This window comes from Heterodontus francisci, unplaced genomic scaffold (genome assembly GCF_036365525.1).
Source record: "Heterodontus francisci isolate sHetFra1 unplaced genomic scaffold, sHetFra1.hap1 HAP1_SCAFFOLD_738, whole genome shotgun sequence".
Lineage (NCBI taxonomy): Eukaryota > Metazoa > Chordata > Chondrichthyes > Heterodontiformes > Heterodontidae > Heterodontus > Heterodontus francisci.
In genome coordinates, this window is record NW_027140308.1 from 483382 (window position 1) to 508124 (window position 24743).

A 24743-nucleotide genomic window follows, 5' to 3' on the forward strand; every position below is an offset into this window, starting at 1 on the left:
GGGCTTTGGGCTCTAATATCTGCCCCTATCCCACATACAGGGCACCAGTACTGGCTGTTTGGGGTCCGGGGCCTGGGATTGGAGCCTGGGGCCTTGGATTGGGGTCTGTGATCTAAGTCTGGGATCGGGGCCTGGGCTTTGGCCTAGGATTTGGGCCTGGGCTTTGGGCTCTAATATCTGCCCCTATCCCACACATTGGGCACCAGTACTGGCTGTTTGGGGTCTGGGATTGGAGCCTGGGGCCTGGGATTGGGGTCTGCGATCTAGGTCTGGGATCGGGGCCTAGGGCCTGTGCTTTGGGCCTGGGCTTTGGGCTCTAATATCTGCCCTTATCCCACACACAGGGCACCAGTACTGGCTGTTTAAGGATAACCGGCTCCAGGAGGGTTACCCCAGGTCCGTCACGGATTTTGGTCTGCCCGCCGCTGGGATCGATGCTGCCTTCACCTGGGCCCCCAGCGGGAAGACTTACTTCTTCAGGGACGGCCTGTTGTGGCGCTACGATGAGGGGGAGCGCAGGGTAGATCCCGGTTACCCGTCGGCCTCCTGGCCCTGGACGGAACTGCCCCGGAAGATCGACAGCGCCCTGGCGGGGAACGACGGTGAGTCCCTTCCCTCCTTCCCTCATCCACTCTGCTCCCGTCTCCCCTTTCTCCAGGACAATCCGGGTCACTGTGGACTCCCATCCAGACCAGCTCCGGCAAAGGGGAAGGATCCAGCCCTCTGCCATTTCGGCATTGGGATTCGGGTTGGAGCTGAGGTTCTTCACGGTAGTTATGGGGTTAATGATGAAGGTGAGGGGTTAGTGTGACAGTATTCAGGTTAGTGATGATTGATTAGAAGTTGACCCTGAGGGTAGTCAAGTGAGTCGCGAGGATTTAGTGACTCGAGGGTTTAGGTTTAATGGTGAGGGGTTAAGGGTTTGAATTGGGGATTAAGACTAAGTGTCGGAGAATCATTTATGCTACAGGCTGAGGCCATTCTGCCCATCTAGTCCATGCCGTCTCTCTGCAGAGTAATCCACTCAGTCCCACTCCCCCGTTCGATCCCTGTAGCCTGCAAGTTAATTTCCCTCAATTACCCATCCAGTTTCCTTTAGAAATCATTGATCGTCTTCACTTCCACCTCCCTCGAGGACAGTGAGTTCCAGATCATTACCACCCACTGTGTAAAAAAGATTTCCCTCAGATCCCTTCACCCACCCACCCCCCACCGCATCTCTTACCCAAAATCTTCAATCTGTGTCTCCCAGTCCTTGTACCATCAGTTAATGGGAACAGTTTTTCCTTGTTTAACTTCTCTAAACCTGTCAGTATCTTGTATATCTCTATTAAATCACCCCTCAATCTCCTTTGCTCCAAGGAGAACAACCTCAGCTTTTCCAACCTAACCTTGTAACTCAAATCCCCCATCCCTGGTACCATTCTGTGTAAATCTCCTCCGCACCCTCTCAAGGACCCTCACATCCTTCCTGAAGTGTGGTGACCAGAACTGGACACAATACTCCAGTTGCGTCCCAACCAGAGCTTTATAAAGGTTCAGCATGACTTCCCTGCTTTTGTACTCAATGTCTCTGTTCATGAAGCCCAAGATCCCATAAGCTTTACTAACCAGTCTCTCAGTATATCCGACCACCTTCAAAGATCGATGCACAAGCACCTCCAGGTCCCTCTGCTCCTGCGCACTCTTTAGAACTCTGCCATTAAGTCTATATTACCTCTCCCTATTCCTTCTGACAAAATGCATCACCTCACACTTGTCAGTATTAAACTCCATCTGCCACCTCTCTGCCCATTCTGCTAGCCTATCTATGTCTTGTTGCAGGCAGTTCGGATCATCCTGTTTGTCATTCCTCCAAGTTTGGCATCATCAAATTTTCAGATTCTACTCTGTATTCCAGTATCAAAAAAAAGGCAGTGGTCCCAGCACTGACCCTTGGGGAACATCACTGTCTACCATCCTCCAGTCTGAAAAACAACCATTTACAATGGCTCGCTGTTTTCTCTCTCCTGAAGCCAATATTTTTGACACAATTGGACACTGACCCTCCTTTTCCATGAGCCTCAATTTTGTTAACCAGCCTTTTATATGGTACCTTATCAAATGCTTTCTTAAAATCCAGATTAACAACATCTACCGCATTCCCTTCATTAAAAAATTCAATGAGATTAGTCAAGCAGGATCTGCCTTTTACAAATCCGTGCTGGCTCTCATTAATTAATTCAAACCTCTCCAAATGCCTGTTAATATTGTCCCTGATTATTGTTTCTAAAAGCTTACCCACCACTGATGTTTAACTGACTGGCCTGCAGTTACTGGAACTGTCCTTACACCCTTTCTTGATTAAGGGTGTCACATTTGCCACTCTCCAATCCTCTGGCACCTCTTCCTGTATCCAGGGAAGATTAAGGAAAGCTCTTCTGCTATCACCATTCCCACTACCTTCTGCAACCTGGGATGCAAGCTGTGATGGGTGGCACTAACAGATGAACAGGGAGTGAATGTTTGTAGATGGGGTGCCAATCAAGCGGGCTGCTTTGTCCTGGATGGTGTCGAGTTTCTTGAGTGTTGTTGGAGCTGCACCCATCCAAGCAAGTGGAGAGTATTCCATCACACTCCTGACTTGTGCCTTGTAGATGGTGAACAGGCTTTGGGGAGTCAGGAGGTGAGTTACTCACCGCAGGATTCCTAGCCTCTGACCTGCTCCTTTAGCCATGGTATTTATATGGCTACTCCAGTTCAGTTTCTGGTCAATGGTAGCCCCCCAGGATGTTGATAGTGGGAGATTCAGTGATGGTAATGCCGTTGAATGTCAAGGGGAGATAGTTAGATTCTCTCTTGTTGGAGATGGTCATTGCCTGGCACTTGTGTGGCGCGAATGTTACTTGCTACTTATCAGCCCAAGCCTGGATATTGTCCAGGTCTTGCTGCATTTCTAGACAGACTGCTTCAGTATTTGAGGAGTCGCTAATGGTGCTGAACATTGTGCAATCATCAGCGAACATCCCCACTTCTAACCTTATGATTGAAGGAAGGTCATTGATGAAGCAGGTGAAGATGGTTGGGCCGAGGACACTACCCTGAGGAACTCCTGCAGTGATGTCCTGGAGCTCAGCTGATTGACCTCCAACAACCACAACCATCTTCCTTTGTGCTAGGTATGACTCCAACCAGCGGAGGGTTTTCCCCCTGATTCCCATTGACCTCAGTTTTGCCAGGGCTTCTTGATGCCATACTCGGTCAAATGCTGCCTTGATGTCAAGGGCAGTCACTCTCACCTCACCTCTGGAGTTCAGCTCTTTTGTCCATGTTTGAACCAAGGCTGTAATGAGGTCAGGATATGAGTGGCCCTGGTGGAACCCAAACTGAGCGTCACTGAGCAGGTTATTGCTAAGCAAGTGCTGCTTGATGGCACTGTCGATGACACCTTCCATCCCTTTACTGATGATTGAGAGTAGGCTGATGGGGCGGTAATTGACCGGTTGGACTTGTCCTGCTTTTTGTGTACAGGACATACCTGGGCAATTTTCCACATTGCCGGGTAGATGCCAGTGTTGTAGCTGCACTGGAACAGCTTGGCTCGGGACGCGGCAAGTTCTGGAGCACAGGTCTTCAATACTATTGCCGGAATATTGTCAGGGCCCATAGCCTTTGCAGTATCCAGGGCCTTCAGTCGTTTCTTGATATCACACGGAGTGAATCGAATTGGCTGAGGTCTGGCACCTGTGATGCTGGGGACTTCAGGAGGAGGCCGAGATGGATCATCAACTCGGCACTTCTGGCTGAAGATTGTTGCAAATGCTTCAGTCTTATCTTTCGCATTGATGTGCTGGGCTCCCCCATCATTGAGGATGGGGATATTTGTGGAGCCACCTCCTCCAGTTAGTTGTTTAATTGTCCACCACCATTCACGGCTGGATGTGGCAGGACTGCAGAGCTTAGATCTGATCCGTTGGTTATGGGATCGCTTAGCTCTGTCTATTGCATGCTGCTTACGCAGTTTGACACGCAAGTAGTCCTGGGTTGTAGCTTCACCAGGTTGACACCTCATTTTGACGTTTGCCTGGTGCTGCTCCTGGCATGCCCTCCTGCACTCTTCATTGAACCAGGGTTGGTCTCCTGGCTTGATGGTAATTGTAGAGTGGGGGATATGCTGGGCCATGAGGTTACAGATTGTGGTTGAGTACAATTCTGCTGCTGCTGATGGCCCACAGCGCCTCATGGATGCCCAGTTTTGCATTGCTAGATCTGCTTGAAATCTATCCCATTTAGCACGGTGGGAGTGCCACACAACACGATGGACGGTATCCTCAATGTGAAGGGGGGACTTCGTCTCCACAAGGACTGTGCAGTGGTCACTCCTACCAGTACTGTCATGGACAGATGCATCTGCAGCAGGCAGATTGGTGAGGATGAGGTCAAGTATGTTTTTCCCTCGTGTTGGTTCCCCCACCACCTGCCGCAGACCCAGTCCAGCAGCTATGTCCTTTAGGATTGGCCAGCTCAGTCAGTAGTGGTGCTACCGAGCCACACTTGGTGATGGACATTGAAGTCCCCCACCCAGAGTACATTCTGTGCCCTTGCCACCCTCAGTGCTTCCTCCAAGTGGTTTTCAACATGGAGGAGTACTGAGTCATCAGCTGAGGAAGGGCGGTAGGTGGTAATCAGTAGGAGGTTCCCTTGCCCATGTTTGACCGGATGCCGTGAGTCTTCATGGGGTCCGGAGTCGATGTTGAGGACTCCCAGGGTAACTCCCTCCCTACTGTATACCACTGTGCCACCACCTCTGGTGGGTCTGTCCTGCCGGTGGGACAGGTCATACCCGGGGATGGTGATGGCAGTGTCTGGGACATTGTCTGTAAGGTATGATTCCGTGAGTATGACTATGTCAGGCTGTTGCTTGACTAGTCTGTGGGACAGCTCTCCCAACTTTGTCACAAGCCCCCAGATGTTAGTAAGGAGGACTTTGCAGGGTCGACAGGGCTGGGTTTGCCGTTGTTGTTTCCGGTGCCTAGGTCGATGCCGGGTGGTCTGTCTGGTTTCATTCCTTTTTATTGACTTTGTCGTGGTTAGATACAACTGAGTGTCTTGCTAGGTCATTTCAGAGGGCATGTAAGAGTTAACCACATTGCTGTGGGTCTGGAGTCACATGTAGGCCAGACCAGGTAAGGACAGCAGATTTCCTTCCCGAAAGGACATTCGTGAACCAGATGGGTTTTAACAACAATCAACAATGGTTTCATGGCCATCATTAGACTAGCTTTTAATTCCAGATTTATTAATTAAATTCAAATTCTACCTTCTGCTGTGGTGGGATTCGAACCCATGTCTCCAGAGCACCAGCCTGGGTCTCTGGGTTACTAGTTTAGTGACAGTACCATTAGGCTACCATCTCGCTCTCTCTCTCTCTCTCTCTCCTCCCCCCTCCCTCCCAGAATCTTAGAAAGTTTAAGACACAGAAAGAGGCCACTTGGCCCATCGTGTCTGTGCTGGCCGAAAAACGATCCACTCATTCTAATCCCACCTTCCAGCATTTGGTCCGTAGCCCTGCAGATTACAGCACTTGAGGTGCCTATCCAGACTCCTTTTGAATGAGTTGAGGGTTTCTGCCTCAACTACCCTTTCAGGCAGTGAGTTCCAGACCATCACCACCCTCTGGGTGAAAATGTTTTTCCTCATCACCCCTCTATTCTTTCTACCAATCACTTTAAATCTATGACCCCCTCATCACTGACCTCTCTGCTAAGGTGAATAGACCCTTCACCTCCACTCTATCCAGGCTACTCAAAATGTTGTACATTTCAATCAGATCTCCCCTCAGCCTTCTCTGTTCCAAGAGAACAACCCCAGCCTATCCAATCTTTCCTCATTGCTGCATTTTTTCAGTCCTGGCAACATCCTCGTAAATCCCCTCTGTACCCTCTCTAGTGCAATTACATCCTTTCTGTAATGAGCTGACCAGAACTGTACACAGTACTCAAGTTGTGGCCTAACCAATGAGTTATACAGTTCCAGCATAACCTCCCTGCTCCTGTATTCTATATCTCAGCTAATAAAGGAAAGGATTCCATATGCCTTCTTAACCACCTTATTGACCTGTCCTGCTACCTTCAGGGATCTGTGGACATTCACTCCAAGGTCCCTCACTTCCTCTACACTTCTCAGTATTTTCCCATTAATCATGTATTCCTTTGCCTTGTTTGACCTCCCCAAATGCATCACCTCACACTTCTCCAGGTTGAATTCCATTTGCCACTTTTCTGCCCATCTGACCAGACTATAAATATCTTCCTGCAGCCTACAGCTATCCTCCTCGCTACCTACCACACGGCCAATCTTTGTGTTGCCCGCAAACTTCTTGATCATACCCCTACATTCATGTCCAAATCGTTAATATACACTACAAAAAGCAGGGGACCCAGTACTGAGTCCTGCGGAACACCACTGGAAACAGCCCTCCAGTCACCAAAACACCGGTCAACAATTACTCTTTGTTTCCTGCCACTGAGCCAATTTTATATCCACCTTGCTGCATTTCCCTGGATCCCGTGGGATTTAATTTTTTTAACCAGTCTGCCCTGTGGGACCTTGTCAAAAGCCTTGCTAAAATCCATGTAGACCACATCAACTGCACTACCCTCATCTATCTTCCTTGTTACTTCTTCAAAAAATTCGACCAAGTTGGTCAAACAAGATCTTCCCTTAACAATTTCATGCTGACTATCTTTGATTAACTTGTGCCTTTCTAAGTGACAGTTTATCCTGCCTTTCAGAATAGATTCCAATAATTTGCCCACTACTGAGATTAGACTGACTGGCCTGTAATTATTCGGTCAATCCTTTGCTCCCTTTTTAAACAGAGGTACAACGTTAGCAGTTCTCCAATCCTCCGACACCGTACCTGTATCCAGTGAGGACTGGAAAATGATGGTCAGACCCTCTGCTATTTCCTCTCTTGCTTCTTTTAACAGCCTGGGGTACATTTCATCCGGCCCTGGTGATTTATCAACTTTCAAGGATGCTAATCCCATTAATATTTCCTCTCTCCCATGTTTATCACATCCAATAATTCACACTCCTCTTCCTGAACAACAATATCTGCATCGCCCCCCGCTTTTGTGAAGACAGACTCAAAGTATTCATTAAGAACCGTACCAATATCTTCCACCCCTACACATAGGTTACCTTTTTGGTCTTTTATGGGCCCTACTCTTTCCTTAGTTATCCTCTTAATGTATTGATAAAACACCTTTAGGTTCACCATGATTTTGCTTGCCAATATTCTTTCATGCCCTCTCTTTGTTTTCCTAATTTCCTTTTTGATTTCACCCCTCCACTTCCTGTACTCCTCTTGGCTTTCTGTAGTGTTGAGTTCTCGGTGTCGGACATAAGCTTTCCTTTACTGCCTTATCTTATCCTGTAAGCTCCTTGACATCCAGGGGGCTCGAGATTTGGCCCTCTCACCGTTTTTTGTTTGTGGTAACATGTTTACTCTGAACCCCTTGAATCTCCCCTTTGAATACCTCCCACCGTTCTGACACTCATTTACCTTCATGTCGCTGTTTCCAGTTCACTTTCACTCCCCCTTTAAAATATTGATTAAAATCTCCCTCTTTGATCGAGAATTGGCTCACCTGTGATATCCCAGTTTACGGCTTGCCGTTTGTTTTTATGTCTGATTTCTGCTCCTGTGACATGTCTTGGTCTGATTTTCCGGAGAGTCAACGTGTCGGACCGAACGGGAGACGGTGTCGATAAATTTTACCTGCTTTTTTCCCACCAGGAGCTGTGTATTTCCTCAGCGGCCAGGATTGCTGGCGATATGAGGGAGGAGACTGGGTCCTGTCAGCAGGGTACCCTCGTGCCCTGGGACCGCTGTGGATGGACTGCAAGGGGACGATGGAGGGAGAGGATGTCGCAGTGGAGACAGGGGGTCCTGAGGCCGGGACCAGTGTCCGTGAGGACGGAGCGGGAGAGGAGAGGGAGAGGTGTGTGTGTGGGGATGAAGCCCGGGCCGGAGCGGAGCTGAGTCCATATTCCAACTGGATCCTCACCATCCTGCTGGCCTCGCTTATCCTGTTAGAGTGAACCCCTTCCCCAGATACCCCTCCACAGGTCCTCCTCCGCAGATACCCCTCCACACGTCCTCCTCCACAGATACCCCTCCACAGGTCCTCCTCCGCAGATACCCCTCCCCAGATACCCCTCCCCAGGTCACCCTCCCCAGATACCCCTCCACAGGTCCTCCTCCGCAGATACCCCTCCCCAGATACCCCTCCCCAGGTCACCCTCCCCAGATACCCCTCCACAGGTCCTCCTCCGCAGATACCCCTCCACAGGTCCTCCTCCACAGATACCCCTCCACAGGTCCTCCTCCGCAGATACCCCTCCACAGGTCCTCCTCCACAGATACCCCTCCACAGGTCCTCCTCCACAGATACCCCTCCCCAGATACCCCTCCCCAGGTCACCCTCCACAGATACCCCTCCACAGGTCCTCCTCCCCAGATACCCCTCCACAGGTCACCGGCCGCAGATACCCCTCCACAGGTCACCCTCCCCAGATACCCCTCCACAGTTACCCCTCCACAGGTCCTCCTCCGCAGATACCCCTCCCCAGGTCCCCCTCCCCAGATACCCCTCCACAGTTACCCCTCCACAGGTCCTCCTCCGCAGATACCCCTCCCCAGGTCCCCCTCCCCAGATACCCCTCCACAGGTCGTCCTCCGCAGATACCCCTCCACAGGTCCCCCTCCATAGATACCCCTCCCCAGGTCCCCCTCCGCAGATGCCCCTTCCCAGGTCACCCTCCACAGATACCGCTCCACAGGTCCTCCTCCACAGATACCCCTCCCCAGGTCCTCCTCCGCAGATACCCCTCCACAGGTCCTCCTCCGCAGATACCCCTCCACAGCTCCTCCTCCCCAGATACCCCTCCCCAGGTCACCCTCCACAGATACCCCTCCACAGGTCCTCCTCCGCAGATACCCCTCCACAGGTCCTCCTCCACAGATATCCCTCCACAGGTCCTCCTCCCCAGATACCCCTCCCCAGGTCACCCTCCGCAGATACCCCTCCACAGGTCCTCCTCCGCAGAGACCCCTCCACAGGTCCTCCTCCCCAGATACCCCTCCACAGGTCCTCCTCCCCAGATACCCCTCCACAGGTCCTCCTCCGCAGATACCCCTCCACAGGTTCACCTCCCCAGATATCCCTCCACAGGTCCTCCTCCCCAGATACCCCTCCACAGGTCCTCCTCCGCAGATACCCCTCCACAGGTTCGCCTCCCCAGATACCCCTGCCTAGGCCCCCTCCCCAGGTCCCCCTCCCCAGATACCCCTCCCCAGTTCCACCTCCCCAGATACGCCTCCCCAGGTCCCCCTCCCCAGATACCCCTCCCCAGGTCCACCTCCCCAGATACCCCTCCCCAGGTCCCCCTCACCAGATACCCCTCCCCAGTTACCCCTCCCCAGGTCCCCCTCCCCAGTAACCCCTCCCCAAAGGGGTTCCTGCCTCCACCACCACCTCTGGCAGCTCATTCCAGATACCCACTATTCTTTGTGTGAAAAATTTACCCCTTTGATCCCCTTTAAACCTCCTGCCAGTCCCCAACCCTCGGGAGAGGGGAGTCATCAGAGATGGGGGATGGGACAGTGGCCTCTCACTCGGACTGGAGACACCCAGTGAAGCCGGTCAGGCGCAGGGAAAGGAGAGCAGACACAAGCAACCACAATCTGTCTGCTCCTCAATCAAGAGGATTTCGTTTTCCATTCATCCAGAGACAGTGACATTCATCTTTATTTCAATCATTAAAGAAAACAGTGAAAAAATTGCCTGCTCAGTAATTTCTAATATAAAGCAGCCAAGCACAGAAAGAGGCTGTGGTCAACACCAAATCAGAGGAGGCAGTTTCAGTATCCCATCAAACACTCTCAGGACAGGTACAGTACGGGGGTTCGATACAGAGTAAAGCTCCCTCGACACTGTCCCCAGTAAACAGTCCCAGGACAGGTACAGTACGGGGTTAGATACAGAGTAAAGCTCCCTCTACACTGTCCCCCATCAAACACTCCCAGGACAGGTACAGTACGGGGGTGAGATACAGAGTAAAGCTCCCTCTACACTGTCCCCATCAAACACTCCCAGGACAGGTACAGTACGGGGGTGAGATACAGAGTAAAGCTCCCTCTACACTGTCCCCATCAAACACTCCCAGGACAGGTACAGCACGGGGGTTAGATACAGAGTAAAGCTCCCTCTACACTGTCCCCATCAAACACTAAAAAAAAAAAAAAAAAACGGGGGTGAGATACAGAGTAAAGCTCCCTCTACACTGTCCCCATCAAACACTCCCAGGACAGGTACAGTACGGGGTTAGATACAGAGTAAAGCTCCCTCTACACTGTCCCCATCAAACACTCCCAGGACAGGTACAGCACTGGGATTGGCTGCCCACTGATTTGGGAGCCTGAGTGCATCAACGAGGTGCAGCTGACAGTGCTGGTGGCAGTTGGAGGTTGCAGAGGTGGAGAGAGGAGCTGCACTGAGCAAGGGAGAGCAGCTACCAACAAGCAGAGGAAAACTCCAACAACAGTCTCCATTAAAGAGAAGAAAGGGACATTTTGTGGAAACAAGGCTTTGTCTGGAGGTGGGTGCTGAACACCAGTAATTTACTTTGGACTGTTGGGGGAGGAACAAGTGGCTGGAACAACAAGGGGTGGGGCTGCCAATTCAACAGGAGTCTGTGCTGCTGCAAAAGCACACAGGGAAGCTCCCTCCCCACCCCAATTGCCAAACCTGGGTTAGCTGAAGCTGCCCAGCTAAACAGACGGAAGGGGATAGATAATGCCTGGGCAGCTTCAGCTGACCCAGGTGAAGACGACTCCCCCAACCAGAAGACCGGAAGACCAACTTCAAAGACTGTTTTAAGTGTACTGTGAGCACCACCTCCAGAAAGCAAGTCATCCCTTCCAGCCTGCCTTTGCCTCTCCTCTCTTACCTCAGCCTCTCCACTAACCTGTTGTTTGTTTGTTTGTCTTTTCAAATTTTTCTGTGAATCTGTTATTTAGTGTGCAAGTCCACAATTTGGGGTGGGTTTAGCTCTTGGACCCATGGCAAGCCCTTCATCACCGGTGGCGGGGCCCTCTACTACCTACGCAGCTGCAGCTTCTGTGGCTGCCCACGTGGCCCCGTCACCCTTTAAATTATTGACATGCAGCCATGGGGTGAAGAGCTATCCCCACCCCAACATGTCTATTGAGGCCTGCGTTAAGGCAATGGCCGTGGTTGTCGGCCCCTCGGCCATTGTTGCGGCCTCAAAGATGTATGGGAAGGCTGTGTTCTTTTTGAAGACCGAGCGGGCGGTGTCCCTGGCCCTGAGTAAAGGGCTCACTGTGGGGGGGACCTTCCTGCCAGTGGACCCTCTGGGGGCCACTGCGCATCGGATAATGTTGTCCAACGTCCCACCCTTCATTCCCAGTGAGCTCCTCCTCCCCCACCTGCACCATCTGGGGGAGGTGAGGTCGGGGATCACCCCAGTCCGGCTTGGTCTTCGGGAGCACAGCCTCCAACATGTCTACTCCTTCCGCCGCCAGTTATTTATGCAGCTGGCGCGGGAGGAGGACACGGAGGGCCAATTTAATGTGGAGTTCCAGGGGACGGCCTACCGCGTCTTTTGGACCTCGGACGGGGCGCGGTGCCACGTCTGCAAGGGGGTGGGGCATGTTCGTAAGAACTGCCCCAACCTCCCGGCCGCCAGCTCCACCTCGGCGGCCCAGAGTGGTTCCACAGCACCTCCTCCCACTCCCCCCGCACATCCAACAGACACCGCTCAGTCGGTTCCGGAGGCTGTGGTTTTCACAGCCTCTGGCGGGGAGGGGAGCGTCCGTCCGAGCGGAAGGAAGACGCGGGGAAAAAAGAAACATCGTGAGGCGCGTCCCCTGGACACTTTGACTCAACCCGAGCCTGAGCTCAGCCCAAAGCCCATTCCCATGGAATCCACCTGTCCCAGGGCTGGGCTCAGGCCCAGGGTGACTAAAAAAGGAAAAAAGGGTGCGGAGGCGGAGGCCTCTGATGACATGGAGGTCTCTGAGTCTCCGCGCCCAAGTGCGAAAAAGAGGAGAAGGCACCCCTCCACAGAAATAACACAGGGCCCTGAGGTGCAGGGCCCATCTGTTGGAGGGGAGCTGCCTCCTATTTCTGGTCCTCAGGTGCCCCCTACCGCCACCACCAAGGCTGCAAAGTCCGGGCAGGTGCTCCCTATTCCTCAGGATGGAGGGGAGGGGATGGCCCCGGTACGTGAGGCCCCTCCTGAAGGAGTAAGTGGGGCCCTGCTTGTGGTGGGGGAGCCTGGGGAAACCGCCCATTACGCCACTGCTACTGGGTCGGGTGTCCTGAATGAAGGGGAGGGCGAGGCCCCAGAGGGCCGGGCCTCCCAGCCGGAGTCCACCACCAACCAGGAGACACCCGACCCAGTTATAACTGAGAATGCTGCCCCATCTGCTGGGCCTGTGGGTGCTGGCGGAGCGGGAGATGGCCTCCTCTCGCCGCCTCCAGTCTCGGCTCCGGCTGGTTTCCCGGAGTCCGGAACTTCTGTCTCCCCTGGCCCAGTCATTGGCCTGGGGATGGAGGTGGAGGGGGGTCCTGAACCGCTGGTGCCTACAGGCTCCAGTTTCACAATAGAACCCAGAGAGGACTCCTCCGCCATCGATCCTGGGGGTGGGATCGTGACGGAGGCGGGACCAGCTGGCGCGGCCGGGACGTCCGCCCCACAGTGTGTGGTGGATGTGTCGGCCGCTGGCGGTGACGACCCGGAGGAGGATGGGGATTCGGTGCGGGGCACGGAGGATGATCTTGATTCCATCGCCAGTGAGGTGGTGGAGTCCCTCGTGCCTCCCACCGAATCTCCTCTCATTCCCACGGCGGAACTCCGGGATTTCCTCGCGGCTTGCAGAGGTTGCCGCAATAAAGTTCAGCTGGCCCTCGACCGTTGGTCGAATCTGGCGCTAATCATCCAGTCCGTCCGTGCCGCCCTTAAGATAGCGGGCAAGCGCGCGGACGTGAAACTGGTTGAGAGGCGCCGTTTTAATGTGTTCCTCAATGGGTTGCTGGGGGAGTGGAGGGCCAGGTGCACTTCCACTCCCTCCTCACAGTGAGCTGTTGGTGACGGGTTTTACGTACCTTTGACATGAAGATAACCATAGCCAGCCTCAACATCAATGGCAGCAGAGGGGCTCACCGCAGATTTCACAATCTCTCAGTCCTTAGGGAAGGGAGATACGCGGTGAGCTTTCTGCAGGAAACCCACACCGTTCCGGGAGACGAAGCCACCTGGCTCCTGGAGTGGCAGGGTGGGGTCTACATGAGTCACCTCACCCCTATTTCTAGTGGGGTGGCTATCTTGTTGGCCCCGACTTTTCAGCCGGAGATCTTGGGGGTCAAGGAGCTAGTGCCGGGCCGCTTGCTCCACCTCGCCGTTCGCCTGGGTAGCGTGCCGCTCCACTTTGTGAACGTGTACGCGCCCAGGCCCGGCGCTTTGCAAGCGCGCTTCTTTGAAGAAGTGTCCGCTCTCTTGAGCTCCATCGATAGCGGCGAGTGCATCATCCTCGGGGGGGATTTTAACTGCACCCTCGAGGTGGGGGATCGCTCCGGTCCCCAGCGCGGCCAAGCGTCGGTGGAGAAGTTGAGGGGACTGATCAGCTCCCTTAACTTGGTGGACGTCTGGCGGAATCTCCATCCCGACTCCAGCGCCTTCACGTGGAGGTCTGGAGGAGGGGGGTCGCGAATCGACCGCCTCTACATTTCGCAGGCGTACGTCTCCCGCGTCTCGGCGGCCTCCATGCGGCTGGTGCCGTGCTCGGACCACCGCCTGGTGTGGGCGGAGTTCACTCCGCTCCGCACGCGGGCGGGGTCCGCGTACTGGCACTTTAACAACCGGCTGCTGGAGGACGTGCGATTTCGGGACTCGTTCTGTCGATTCTGGGCCGACTGGAGAAGGAAGCAGGGGGGCTTCCCCTCCTTGAGGCTATGGTGGGATGTGGGCAAGACTCACATCCGCGTCTTCTGTCAGGAGTACGCGAAGGGGTCGACCAAGAGGCGGGAAGCCGAGGTCGGGCGCCTTGAGAGGGAGGTGCTCGACTTGGAATCCCGCCTCGGTCATGCCGTCGCGGACCCGGCCCTGTGGCAGGCGTACAAAGAGAAGAAGGGCGCGCTGAGGAACCTGCAGCTCATAGGGTCCCGAGGCGCGTACGTGAGGTCGCGGATCCAGATCCTGGAAGATTTGGACCGCGCCTCACCCTTCTTCTACTCGCTGGAAAAATGGCGGGGGGTCCGTAAGCAGCTCGTCGAGCTGCTGGCCGACGACGGATCCTCCATCACGGATCCGGAGGGAATGGGCCTCCTGGTCCGGACGTATTACAGTGCGTTGTTCTCTCCGGATCCGTCCAGCGAGGATGCGCGCAGAGTTTTGTGGGAGGACCTGCCGCAGGTCAGCCCGGAGGGCGCCGAAGGATTGGAGGCTCCGCTCACGTTGGCGGAGCTGACTGGCGCCCTCCACCAGCTCTCGAGGGGCAAATCCCCAGGGCTGGATGGGTTGACCGTGGAGTTCCTCAGGGCGTTCTGGGACGTCCTGGGGGACGATTACGCGCGGGTCCTGGGGGAAAGCCTGGCGACCGGGGAGATGCCCCTCTCGTGGCGCAGGGCGGTCATCGTCCTGCTGCCGAAGAGGGGCGATCTCCGCCTGCTTAAAAACTGGCGTCCGGTCTCCCTCCTCAGCACGGATTATAAGATCTTTGCCCGGGCTATGTCTACCCGCCTGGGCTCCGTGCTGGCCCACATGATCCACCCCGACCAGTCCTACACGGTCCCGGGCCGGTCCATCCAGGACAACATCCACCTGGTCCGGGACCTGATCCATCTTTCCCAGAGGACTGGTCAGTCGGTCGCCTTTCTCTCCCTCGATCAGGAGAAGGCGTTCGACAGGGTGGATCACGATTACCTTTTCGGGACTCTGCGCGCTTTCGGACTCGGGCCGCATTTCGTGGCCCGGGTCCGACTTTTATACGCCGCCGCAGAGTGTCTAGTCAAAGTTAACGGGTCCTTGACGGCGCCCCTTCGATTTGGGAGAGGAGTGCGTCAGGGGTGCCCCATGTCCGGCCAACTGTATACCATCTGCGTGGAGCCCTTCCTGTGCCTGCTTCGCAGGAGGTTGACGGGATTGGCTCTGCGCGAGCCGGCCATGCGGGTCGTCCTCTCGGCTTACGCCGACGACGTGCTCCTCGCAATCACAGATCCCGTTGACTCGCGGAGGATGCGCGACTGCCAGCAGACCTTTTCTGCCGCGTCCTCCGCGAGGATCAATTGGGAGAAATGTTCCGGACTCCTGGTTGGTCAGTGGCGGGTGGACTCCCTGCCGGAGGAGATGACACCTTTTGCGTGGAGCACCACGCACCTCCTCTATCTGGGAGTCCACCTTAGCCCCGCTGAGGAAGCCTGGCCGGCAAACTGGCAGGAGTTGGAGGCGAAAGTCACCGCTCGGCTGGGGCGCTGGACAGGACTGCTCCGAGTGCTTTCCTACAGGGGCCGAGCGTTGGTCATAAACCAACTGGTGGCCTCCATGCTGTGGTACCGGTTGGTCACTTTGGCCCCGCCCCCTGTATTTGCCACCAAGATCCAGAAGAAACTCGTCGATTTCTTCTGGGGCAAGAGGAAACACTGGGTCTCTGCCGCGGTCCTGAGTCTCCCGATCGAGGAGGGCGGTCAGTCGCTGGTGTGCGTCCGCACCCAGGCTGCGACTCTCCGCCTTCGGACCCTGCAGAGATACCTGTACGTCGAGCGTCCTCCCAGATGGTGTGCGCTGGCGACGTATTTTTTCCGCCAGTGTCACTGCCTTCAAGACGACACGCAGCTCCCGGTGGAGTCCGTTAGCCGCGCCACTCTGAGGGAGTTGCCTGTCTTTTACCGGGATCTTTTCCGAGTCTGGAACATGGTCGCCTCCAGTCAGGGCGCTCCCCCGCCGGCGGAGGAGAGCGCCTCGGCTGTCCGGGCGGCCGACTCCGGGGACGGTCCGGCGGGTGGAGGAGTAGCCGAAACCCCCGGGACGCCCCTCACTGCGGGTGGCGAGGGGGCTCGGGAGTGCGGAGCGATCCCGGCCGAGCTGACCCCCGCTGGGCCGGAACTGCTCATCGGACCCAGGCCCCGAAACCCTCCTCGGGAGCCGGTCCCGCACAACCCGAGCCGCCTCTCGGGAATGCCCTCCGTGCCATTCCAATCAGCGCGGAGGGGTTTCCTGTACGGGCTGCTCCTGCACACTTTCCACTTCCTCGCCCTCGTCAGCCGGCCGGACACGCCCTGGCGGTCCGCGTTGCCAACTGGCGGCGAGGGGAAACCCCGATGGAGGTCTCTCTACGCGGGAGTCTTCCCCCTTTACATCGGGGACCTGGGGTGGAGGGTGCTGCACAGAGCAGTCCCGTGCAATAGGCTTTTAAGTAGGTTCACGGACTCCCAGGCCAGCTGTACTTTCTGCGGCCTGGACGAGTCCGTGTTCCACATTTATACGGAGTGTGTGAGGTTGCAGCCCCTCTTTGAGTATCTGAAGGGGCTGCTCCTCAAATTCTGGCTGCACTTCAGTCCCACGCTCCTGATCTTTGGGCACCCGGTGCGGAGGGGCTTGGGCCGGGAGGAGGATCTCCTCGTCGGTCTGCTCCTGGGCCTGGCCAAGGTGGCAATTCACAGGTCCAGGTTGCGGGCCGTCGGGGGTTCCGTCCTCCCCGATTGCCTGCCCCTCTTCCGCGGTTACGTTCGCGCCCGGGTGTCCCTGGAAAAGGAGCATGCGGTGTCCGCCGGTACGCTTGAGGCCTTCCGCGACCGGTGGGCACCGCAGGGACTGGAGTGCATCGTCGACGCCGAGAATGGCATTTTAATTTGAGTTTTTTGTTTATTTATCTGTTTTAATAAAGTTATTTTAAAACTGTAAATATGTACATAAAGGGGGCCTGAGGGATAAAGGCCCCCTTGACATGAAAAATATAAAAGGGGCCTGGGGTATAAAGGTCACCTTGTGAAAAAAAAAAAAAAAAATGGTTAGATAAGGAGTAAAGCTCCCTTTACACTGTTCCCCATCAAACAAAGGAAAAAAAAAAAAAACGGGGTTAGATACAGAGTAAAGCTCCCTCTACACTGTCCCCATAAAAAAAAAAAAAAACGGGGTTAGATACAGAGTAAAGCTCCCTCTACACTGTCCCAAAAAAAAAAAAAAAAAAAAAAAAAAAAAAAAAAAAAAAAAAAAAAAAAAAAAAAGAAAAAAAAAAAAAAAAAAAAAAAAAAAAAAAAAAAAAAAAAAAAAAAAAAAAAAAAAAAAACAGGGTTGGCTGCTCTCTGATTTGGGAGCCTGAGTGTTGAGAGCCTCAACGAGGTGCAGCTGAGAGTGCTGGTGGCAGTTGGAGGTTGCAGAGGTGGAGAGAGGAGCTGCACTGAGCAAAGGAGAGCAGCTACCAACAAGCAGAGGAAAACTCCAACAACAGTCTCCATTAAAGAGAAGAAAGGGACATTTTGTGGAAACAAGGCTTTGTCTGGAGGTGGGTGCTGAACACCAGTAATTTACTTTGGACTGTTGGGGGAGGAACAAGTGGCTGGAACAACAAGGGGTGGGGCTGCCAATTCAACAGGAATCTGTGCTGCTGCAAAAGCACACAGGGAAGCTCCCTCCCCACCCCAATTGCCAAGCCTGGGTCAGCTGAAGCTGCCCAGCTAAACAGACAGAAGGGGATAGATAGTTCCTGGGCAGCTTCAGCTGACCCAGGTGAAGACGACTCCCCCCACCCCAACCAGAAGACCGGAAGACCAACTTCAAAGACTGTTTGTTTTAAGTGTACTGTGAGCACCACCTCCAGAAAGCAAGTCATCCCTTCCAGCCTGCCTTTGCCTCTCCTCTCTTACCTCAGCCTCTCCACTAACCTGTTGTTTGTTTGTTTGTCTTTTCAAATTTTTCTGTGAATCTGTTATTTAGTGTGCAAGTCCACATTTTGGGGTGGGTTTAGCTCTTGGACCCATGGCAAGCCCTTCATCACCGGTGGCGGGGCCCTCTACTACCTACGCAGCTGCAGCTTCTGTGGCTGCCCACGTGGCCCCGTCACCCTTTAAATTATTGACATGCAGCCATGGGGTGAAGAGCTATCCCCACCCCAACATGTCTATTGAGGCCTGCGTTAAGGCAATGGCCGTGGTTGTCGGCCCTTCGGCCATTGTTGCGGCCTCAAAGATGTATGGGAAGGCTGTGTTCTTTTTGAAGACCGAGCGGGCGGTGTCCCTGGCCCTGAGTAAAGGGCTCACTGTGGGGGGGACCTTCCTGCCAGTGGACCCTCTGGGGGCCACTGCACATCGGATAATGTTGTCCAACGTCCCACCCTTCATTCCCAGTGAGCTCCTCCTCCCCCACCTGCACCATCTGGGGGAGGTGAGGTCGGGGATCACCCCAGTCCGGCTTGGTCTTCGGGAGCACAGCCTCCAACATGTCTACTCCTTCCGCCGCCAGTTATTTATGCAGCTGGCGCGGGAGGAGGACACGGAGGGCCAATTTTATGTGGAGTTCCAGGGGACGGCCTACCGCGTCTTCTGGACCTCGGATGGCGCGCGGTGCCACGTCTGCAAGGGGGTGGGGCATGTTCGTAAGAACTGCCCCAACCTCCCGGCCGCCAGCTCCACCTCGGCGGCCCAGAGTGGTTCCACAGCACCTCCTCCCACTCCCCCCGCAGATCCAACAGACACCGCTCAGTCGGTTCCGGAGGCTGTGGTTTTCACAGCCTCTGGCGGGGAGGGGAGCGTCCGTCCGAGCGGAAGGAAGACGCGGGGAAAAAAGAAACATCGTGAGGCGCGTCCCCTGGACACTTTGACTCAACCCGAGCCTGAGCTCAGCCCAAAGCCCATTCCCATGGAATCCACCTGTCCCAGGGCTGGGCTCAGGCCCAGGGTGACTAAAAAAGGAAAAAAGGGTGCGGAGGCGGAGGCCTCTGATGACATGGAGGTCTCTGAGTCTCCGCGCCCAAGTGCGAAAAAGAGGAGAAGGCACCCCTCCACAGAAATAACACAGGGCCCTGAGGTGCAGGGCCCATCTGTTGGAGGGGAGCTGCCTCCTGTTTCTGGTCCTCAGGTGCCCCCTACCGCCACCACCAAGGCTGCAAAGTCCGGGCAGGTGCTCCCTATTCCTCAGGATGGAGGGGAGGGGATGGCCCCGGTACGTGAGGCCCCTCCTGAAGGAGTAAGTGGGGCCCTGCTTGTGGTGGGGGAGCCTGGGGAAACCGCCCATTCCGCCACTGCTACTGGGTCGGGTGTCCTGAATGAAGGGGAGGGCGAGGCCCCAGAGGGCCGGGCCTCCCAGCCGGAGTCCACCACCAACCAGGAGACACCCGACCCAGTTATAACTGAGAATGCTGCCCCATCTGCTGGGCCTGTGGGTGCTGGCGGAGCGGGAGATGGCCTCCTCTCGCCGCCTCCAGTCTCGGCTCCGGCTGGTTTCCCGGAGTCCGGAACTTCTGTCTCCCCTGGACCAGTCATTGGCCTGGGGATGGAGGTGGAGGGGGGTCCTGAACCGCTGGTGCCTACAGGCTCCAGTTTCACAATAGAACCCAGAGAGGACTCCTCCGCCATCGATCCTGGGGGTGGGATCGTGACGGAGGCGGGACCAGCTGGCGCGGCCGGGACGTCCGCCCCACAGTGTGTGGTGGATGTGTCGGCCGCTGGCGGTGACGACCCGGAGGAGGATGGGGATTCGGTGCGGGGCACGGAGGATGATCTTGATTCCATCGCCAGTGAGGTGGTGGAGTCCCTCGTGCCTCCCACCGAATCTCCTCTCATCCCCACGGCGGAACTCCGGGATTTCCTCGCGGCTTGCAGAGGTTGCCGCAATAAAGTTCAGCTGGCCCTCGACCGTTGGTCGAATCTGGCGCTGATCATCCAGTCCGTCCGTGCCGCCCTTAAGATAGCGGGCAAGCGCGCGGACGTGAAACTGGTTGAGAGGCGCCGTTTTAATGTGTTCCTCAATGGGTTGCTGGGGGAGTGGAGGGCCAGGTGCACTTCCACTCCCTCCTCACAGTGAGCTGTTGGTGACGGGTTTTAAGTACCTTTGACATGAAGATAACCATAGCCAGCCTCAACATCAACGGCAGCAGAGGGTCTCACCGCAGATTTCACAATCTCTCAGTCCTCAGGGAAGGGAGATACGCGGTGAGCTTTCTGCAGGAAACCCACACCGTTCCGGGAGACGAAGCCACCTGGCTCCTGGAGTGGCAGGGTGGGGTCTACATGAGTCACCTCACCCCTATTTCTAGTGGGGTGGCTATCTTGTTGGCCCCGACTTTTCAGCCGGAGATCTTGGGGGTCAAGGAGCTAGTGCCGGGCCGCTTGCTCCACCTCGCCGTTCGCCTGGGTAGCGTGCCGCTCCACTTTGTGAACGTGTACGCGCCCAGGCCCGGCGCTTTGCAAGCGCGCTTCTTTGAAGAAGTGTCCGCTCTCTTGAGCTCCATCGATAGCGGCGAGTGCATCATCCTCGGGGGGGATTTTAACTGCACCCTCGAGGTGGGGGATCGCTCCGGTCCCCAGCGCGGCCAAGCGTCGGTGGAGAAGTTGAGGGGACTGATCAGCTCCCTTAACTTGGTGGACGTCTGGCGGAATCTCCATCCCGACTCCAGCGCCTTCACGTGGAGGTCTGGAGGAGGGGGGTCGCGAATCGACCGCCTCTACATTTCGCAGGCGTACGTCTCCCGCGTCTCGGCGGCCTCCATGCGGCTGGTGCCGTGCTCGGACCACCGCCTGGTGTGGGCGGAGTTCACTCCGCTCCGCACGCGGGCGGGGTCCGCGTACTGGCACTTTAACAACCGGCTGCTGGAGGACGTGCGATTTCGGGACTCGTTCTGTCGATTCTGGGCCGACTGGAGAAGGAAGCAGGGGGGCTTCCCCTCCTTGAGGCTATGGTGGGATGTGGGCAAGACTCACATCCGCGTCTTCTGTCAGGAGTACGCGAAGGGGTCGACCAAGAGGCGGGAAGCCGAGGTCGGGCGCCTTGAGAGGGAGGTGCTCGACTTGGAATCCCGCCTCGGTCATGCCGTCGCGGACCCGGCCCTGTGGCAGGCGTACAAAGAGAAGAAGGGCGCGCTGAGGAACCTGCAGCTCATAGGGTCCCGAGGCGCGTACGTGAGGTCGCGGATCCAGATCCTGGAAGATTTGGACCGCGCCTCACCCTTCTTCTACTCGCTGGAAAAATGGCGGGGGGTCCGTAAGCAGCTCGTCGAGCTGCTGGCCGACGACGGATCCTCCATCACGGATCCGGAGGGAATGGGCCTCCTGGTCCGGACGTATTACAGTGCGTTGTTCTCTCCGGATCCGTCCAGCGAGGATGCGCGCAGAGTTTTGTGGGAGGACCTGCCGCAGGTCAGCCCGGAGGGCGCCGAAGGATTGGAGGCTCCGCTCACGTTGGCGGAGCTGACTGGCGCCCTCCACCAGCTCTCGAGGGGCAAATCCCCAGGGCTGGATGGGTTGACCGTGGAGTTCCTCAGGGCGTTCTGGGACGTCCTGGGGGACGATTACGCGCGGGTCCTGGGGGAAAGCCTGGCGACCGGGGAGATGCCCCTCTCGTGGCGCAGGGCGGTCATCGTCCTGCTGCCGAAGAGGGGCGATCTCCGCCTGCTTAAAAACTGGCGTCCGGTCTCCCTCCTCAGCACGGATTATAAGATCTTTGCCCGGGCTATGTCTACCCGCCTGGGCTCCGTGCTGGCCCACATGATCCACCCCGACCAGTCCTACACGGTCCCGGGCCGGTCCATCCAGGACAACATCCACCTGGTCCGGGACCTGATCCATCTTTCCCAGAGGACTGGTCAGTCGGTCGCCTTTCTCTCCCTCGATCAGGAGAAGGCGTTCGACAGGGTGGATCACGAATACCTTTTCGGGACTCTGCGCGCTTTCGGACTCGGGCCGCATTTCGTGGCCCGGGTCCGACTTTTATACACTGCCGCAGAGTGTCTTGTCAAAGTTAACGGGTCCTTGACGGCGCCCCTTCGATTTGGGAGAGGAGTGCGTCAGGGGTGCCCCATGTCCGGCCAATTGTATACCATCTGCGTGGAGCCCTTCCTGTGCCTGCTTCGCAGGAGGTTGACGGGATTGGCTCTGCGCGAGCCGGCCATGCGGGTCGTCCTCTCGGCTTACGCCGACGACGTGCTCCTCGCAATCACAGATCCCGTTGACTTGCGGAGGATGCGCGACTGCCAGCAGACCTTTTCTGCCGCGTCCTCCGCGAGGATCAATTGGGAGAAATGTTCCGGACTCCTGGTTGGTCAGTGGCGGGTGGACTCCCTGCCGGAGGAGATGACACCTTTTGCGTGGAGCACCACGCACCTCCTCTATCTGGGAGTCCACCTTAGCCCCGCTGAGGAAGCCTGGCCGGCAAACTGGCAGGAGTTGGAGGCGAAAGTCACCGCTCGGCTGGGGCGCTGGACAGGACTGCTCCGAGTGCTTTCCTACAGGGGCCGAGCGTTGGTCATAAACCAACTGGTGGCCTCCATGCTGTGGTACCGGTTGGTCACTTTGGCCCCGCCCCCTGTATTTGCCACCAAGATCCAGAAGAAACTCGTCGATTTCTTCTGGGGCAAGAGGAAACACTGGGTCTCTGCCGCGGTCCTGAGTCTCCCGATCGAGGAGGGCGGTCAGTCGCTGGTGTGCGTCCGCACCCAGGCTGCGACTCTCCGCCTTCGGACCCTGCAGAGATACCTGTACGTCGAGCGTCCTCCCAGATGGTGTGCGCTGGCGACGTATTTTTTCCGCCAGTGTCACTGCCTTCAAGACGACACGCAGCTCCCGGTGGAGTCCGTTAGCCGCGCCTCTCTGAGGGAGTTGCCTGTCTTTTACCGGGATCTTTTCCGAGTCTGGAACACGGTCGCCTCCAGTCAGGGCGCTCCCCCGCCGGCGGAGGAGAGCGCCTCGGCTGTCCGGGCGGCCGACTCCGGGGACGGTCCGGCGGGCGGAGGAGTAGCCGAAACCCCCGGGACGCCCCTCACTGCGGGTGGCGAGGGGGCTCGGGAGTGCGGAGCGATCCCGGCCGAGCTGACCCCCGCTCGGCCGGAACTGCTCATCGGACCCAGGCCCCGAAACCCTCCTCGGGAGCCGGTCCCGCACAACCCGAGCCGCCTCTCGGGAATGCCCTCCGTGCCATTCCAATCGGCGCGGAGGGGTTTCCTGTACGGGCTGCTCCTGCACACTTTCCACTTCCTCGCCCTCGTCAGCCGGCCGGACACGCCCTGGCGGTCCGCGTTGCCATCTGGCGGCGAGGGGAAACCCCGATGGAGGTCTCTCTACGCGGGAGTCTTCCCCCTTTACATCGGGGACCTGGGGTGGAGGGTGCTGCACAGAGCAGTCCCGTGCAATAGGCTTTTAAGTAGGTTCACGGACTCCCAGGCCAGCTGTACTTTCTGCGGCCTGGACGAGTCCGTGTTCCACATTTATACGGAGTGTGCGAGGTTGCAGCCCCTATTTGAGTATCTGAAGGGGCTGCTCCTCAAATTCTGGCTGCACTTCAGTCCCACGCTCCTGATCTTTGGGCACCCGGTGCGGAGGGGCTCGGGCCGGGAGGAGGATCTCCTCGTCGGTCTGCTCCTGGGCCTGGCCAAGGTGGCAATTCACAGGTCCAGGTTGCGGGCCGTCGGGGGTTCCGTCCTCCCCGATTGCCTGCCCCTCTTCCGCGGTTACGTTCGCGCCCGGGTGTCCCTGGAAAAGGAGCATGCGGTGTCCGCCGGTACGCTTGAGGCCTTCCGCGACCGGTGGGCACCGCAGGGACTGGAGTGCATCGTCGACGCCGAGAATGGCATTTTAATTTGAGTTTTTTTGTTTATTTATCTGTTTTAATAAAGTTATTTTAAAACTGTAAATATGTACATAAAGGGGGCCTGAGGGATAAAGGCCCCCTCGATGTGAAAAAATATAAAAGGGGCCTGGGGTATAAAGGTCACCTTGTAAAAAAGAAAAAAAAAAACGGGGGAAAAGAGAAAAAAAAAAAACGGGGTTAGATGCAGAGTAAAGCTCCCTCTACACTGTCCCCATCAAACACTCCCAGGACAGGTACAGTACGGGGTTAGATACAGAGTAAAGCTCCCTCTATACTGTCCCCATCAAACACTCCCAGGACAGGTACAGTACGGGGGTTAGATACAGAGTAAAGCTCCCTCTGCACTGTCCCCCATCAAACATTGCCAGGGCAGGAAAGGAAAGAAAAAAGGAGTTAGATACAGAGTATAGAAGGGTTCGGTACTGAGGGAGTGCTGCACTGTCGGAGGGTCAGTACTGAGGGAGTGCTGCACTGTTGGAGGGTCAGTACTGAGGGAGTGCCGCACTGTCGGAGGGTCAGTACTGAGGGAGTGCCGCACTGTCGGAGGGTCAGTACTGAGGGAGTGCTGCACTGTCGGAGGGTCAGTACTGAGGGAGTGCTGCACTGTCGGAGGGTCAGTACTGAGGGAGTGCCGCACTGTCGGAGGGTCAGTACTGAGGGAGTGCAGCACTGTCGGAGGGTCAGTACTGAGGGAGTGCCGCACTGTCGGAGGGTCAGTACAGAGGGAGTGCTGCACTGTCGGAGGGTCAGTACTGAGGGAGCGCTGCACTGTCGGAGGGTCAGTACTGAGGGAGTGCTGCACTGTCGGAGGGTCAGTACTGAGGGAGCGCTGCACTGTGAGAGGGTCAGTACTGAGGGAGTGCTGCACTGTCGGAGGG

The 24743-nt window shown here is 56.4% G+C and overlaps 1 protein-coding gene across 1 annotated transcript in view; it reads left to right on the forward strand.

Moving 5' to 3' along the window:
* The window catches only part of LOC137359190 (matrix metalloproteinase-17-like), a 97161-nt gene extending 89073 nt beyond the window's left edge, over window positions 1-8088 (forward strand). The window contains exons 8-9 of the mRNA XM_068025253.1: window positions 345-602; window positions 7784-8088. Of these exons, the coding sequence (XP_067881354.1) occupies window positions 345-602; window positions 7784-8088 (563 nt within the window). The remainder of the gene's footprint in view (window positions 1-344; window positions 603-7783) is intronic.
* The last annotated feature ends 16655 nt before the right edge of the window (window positions 8089-24743 follow it).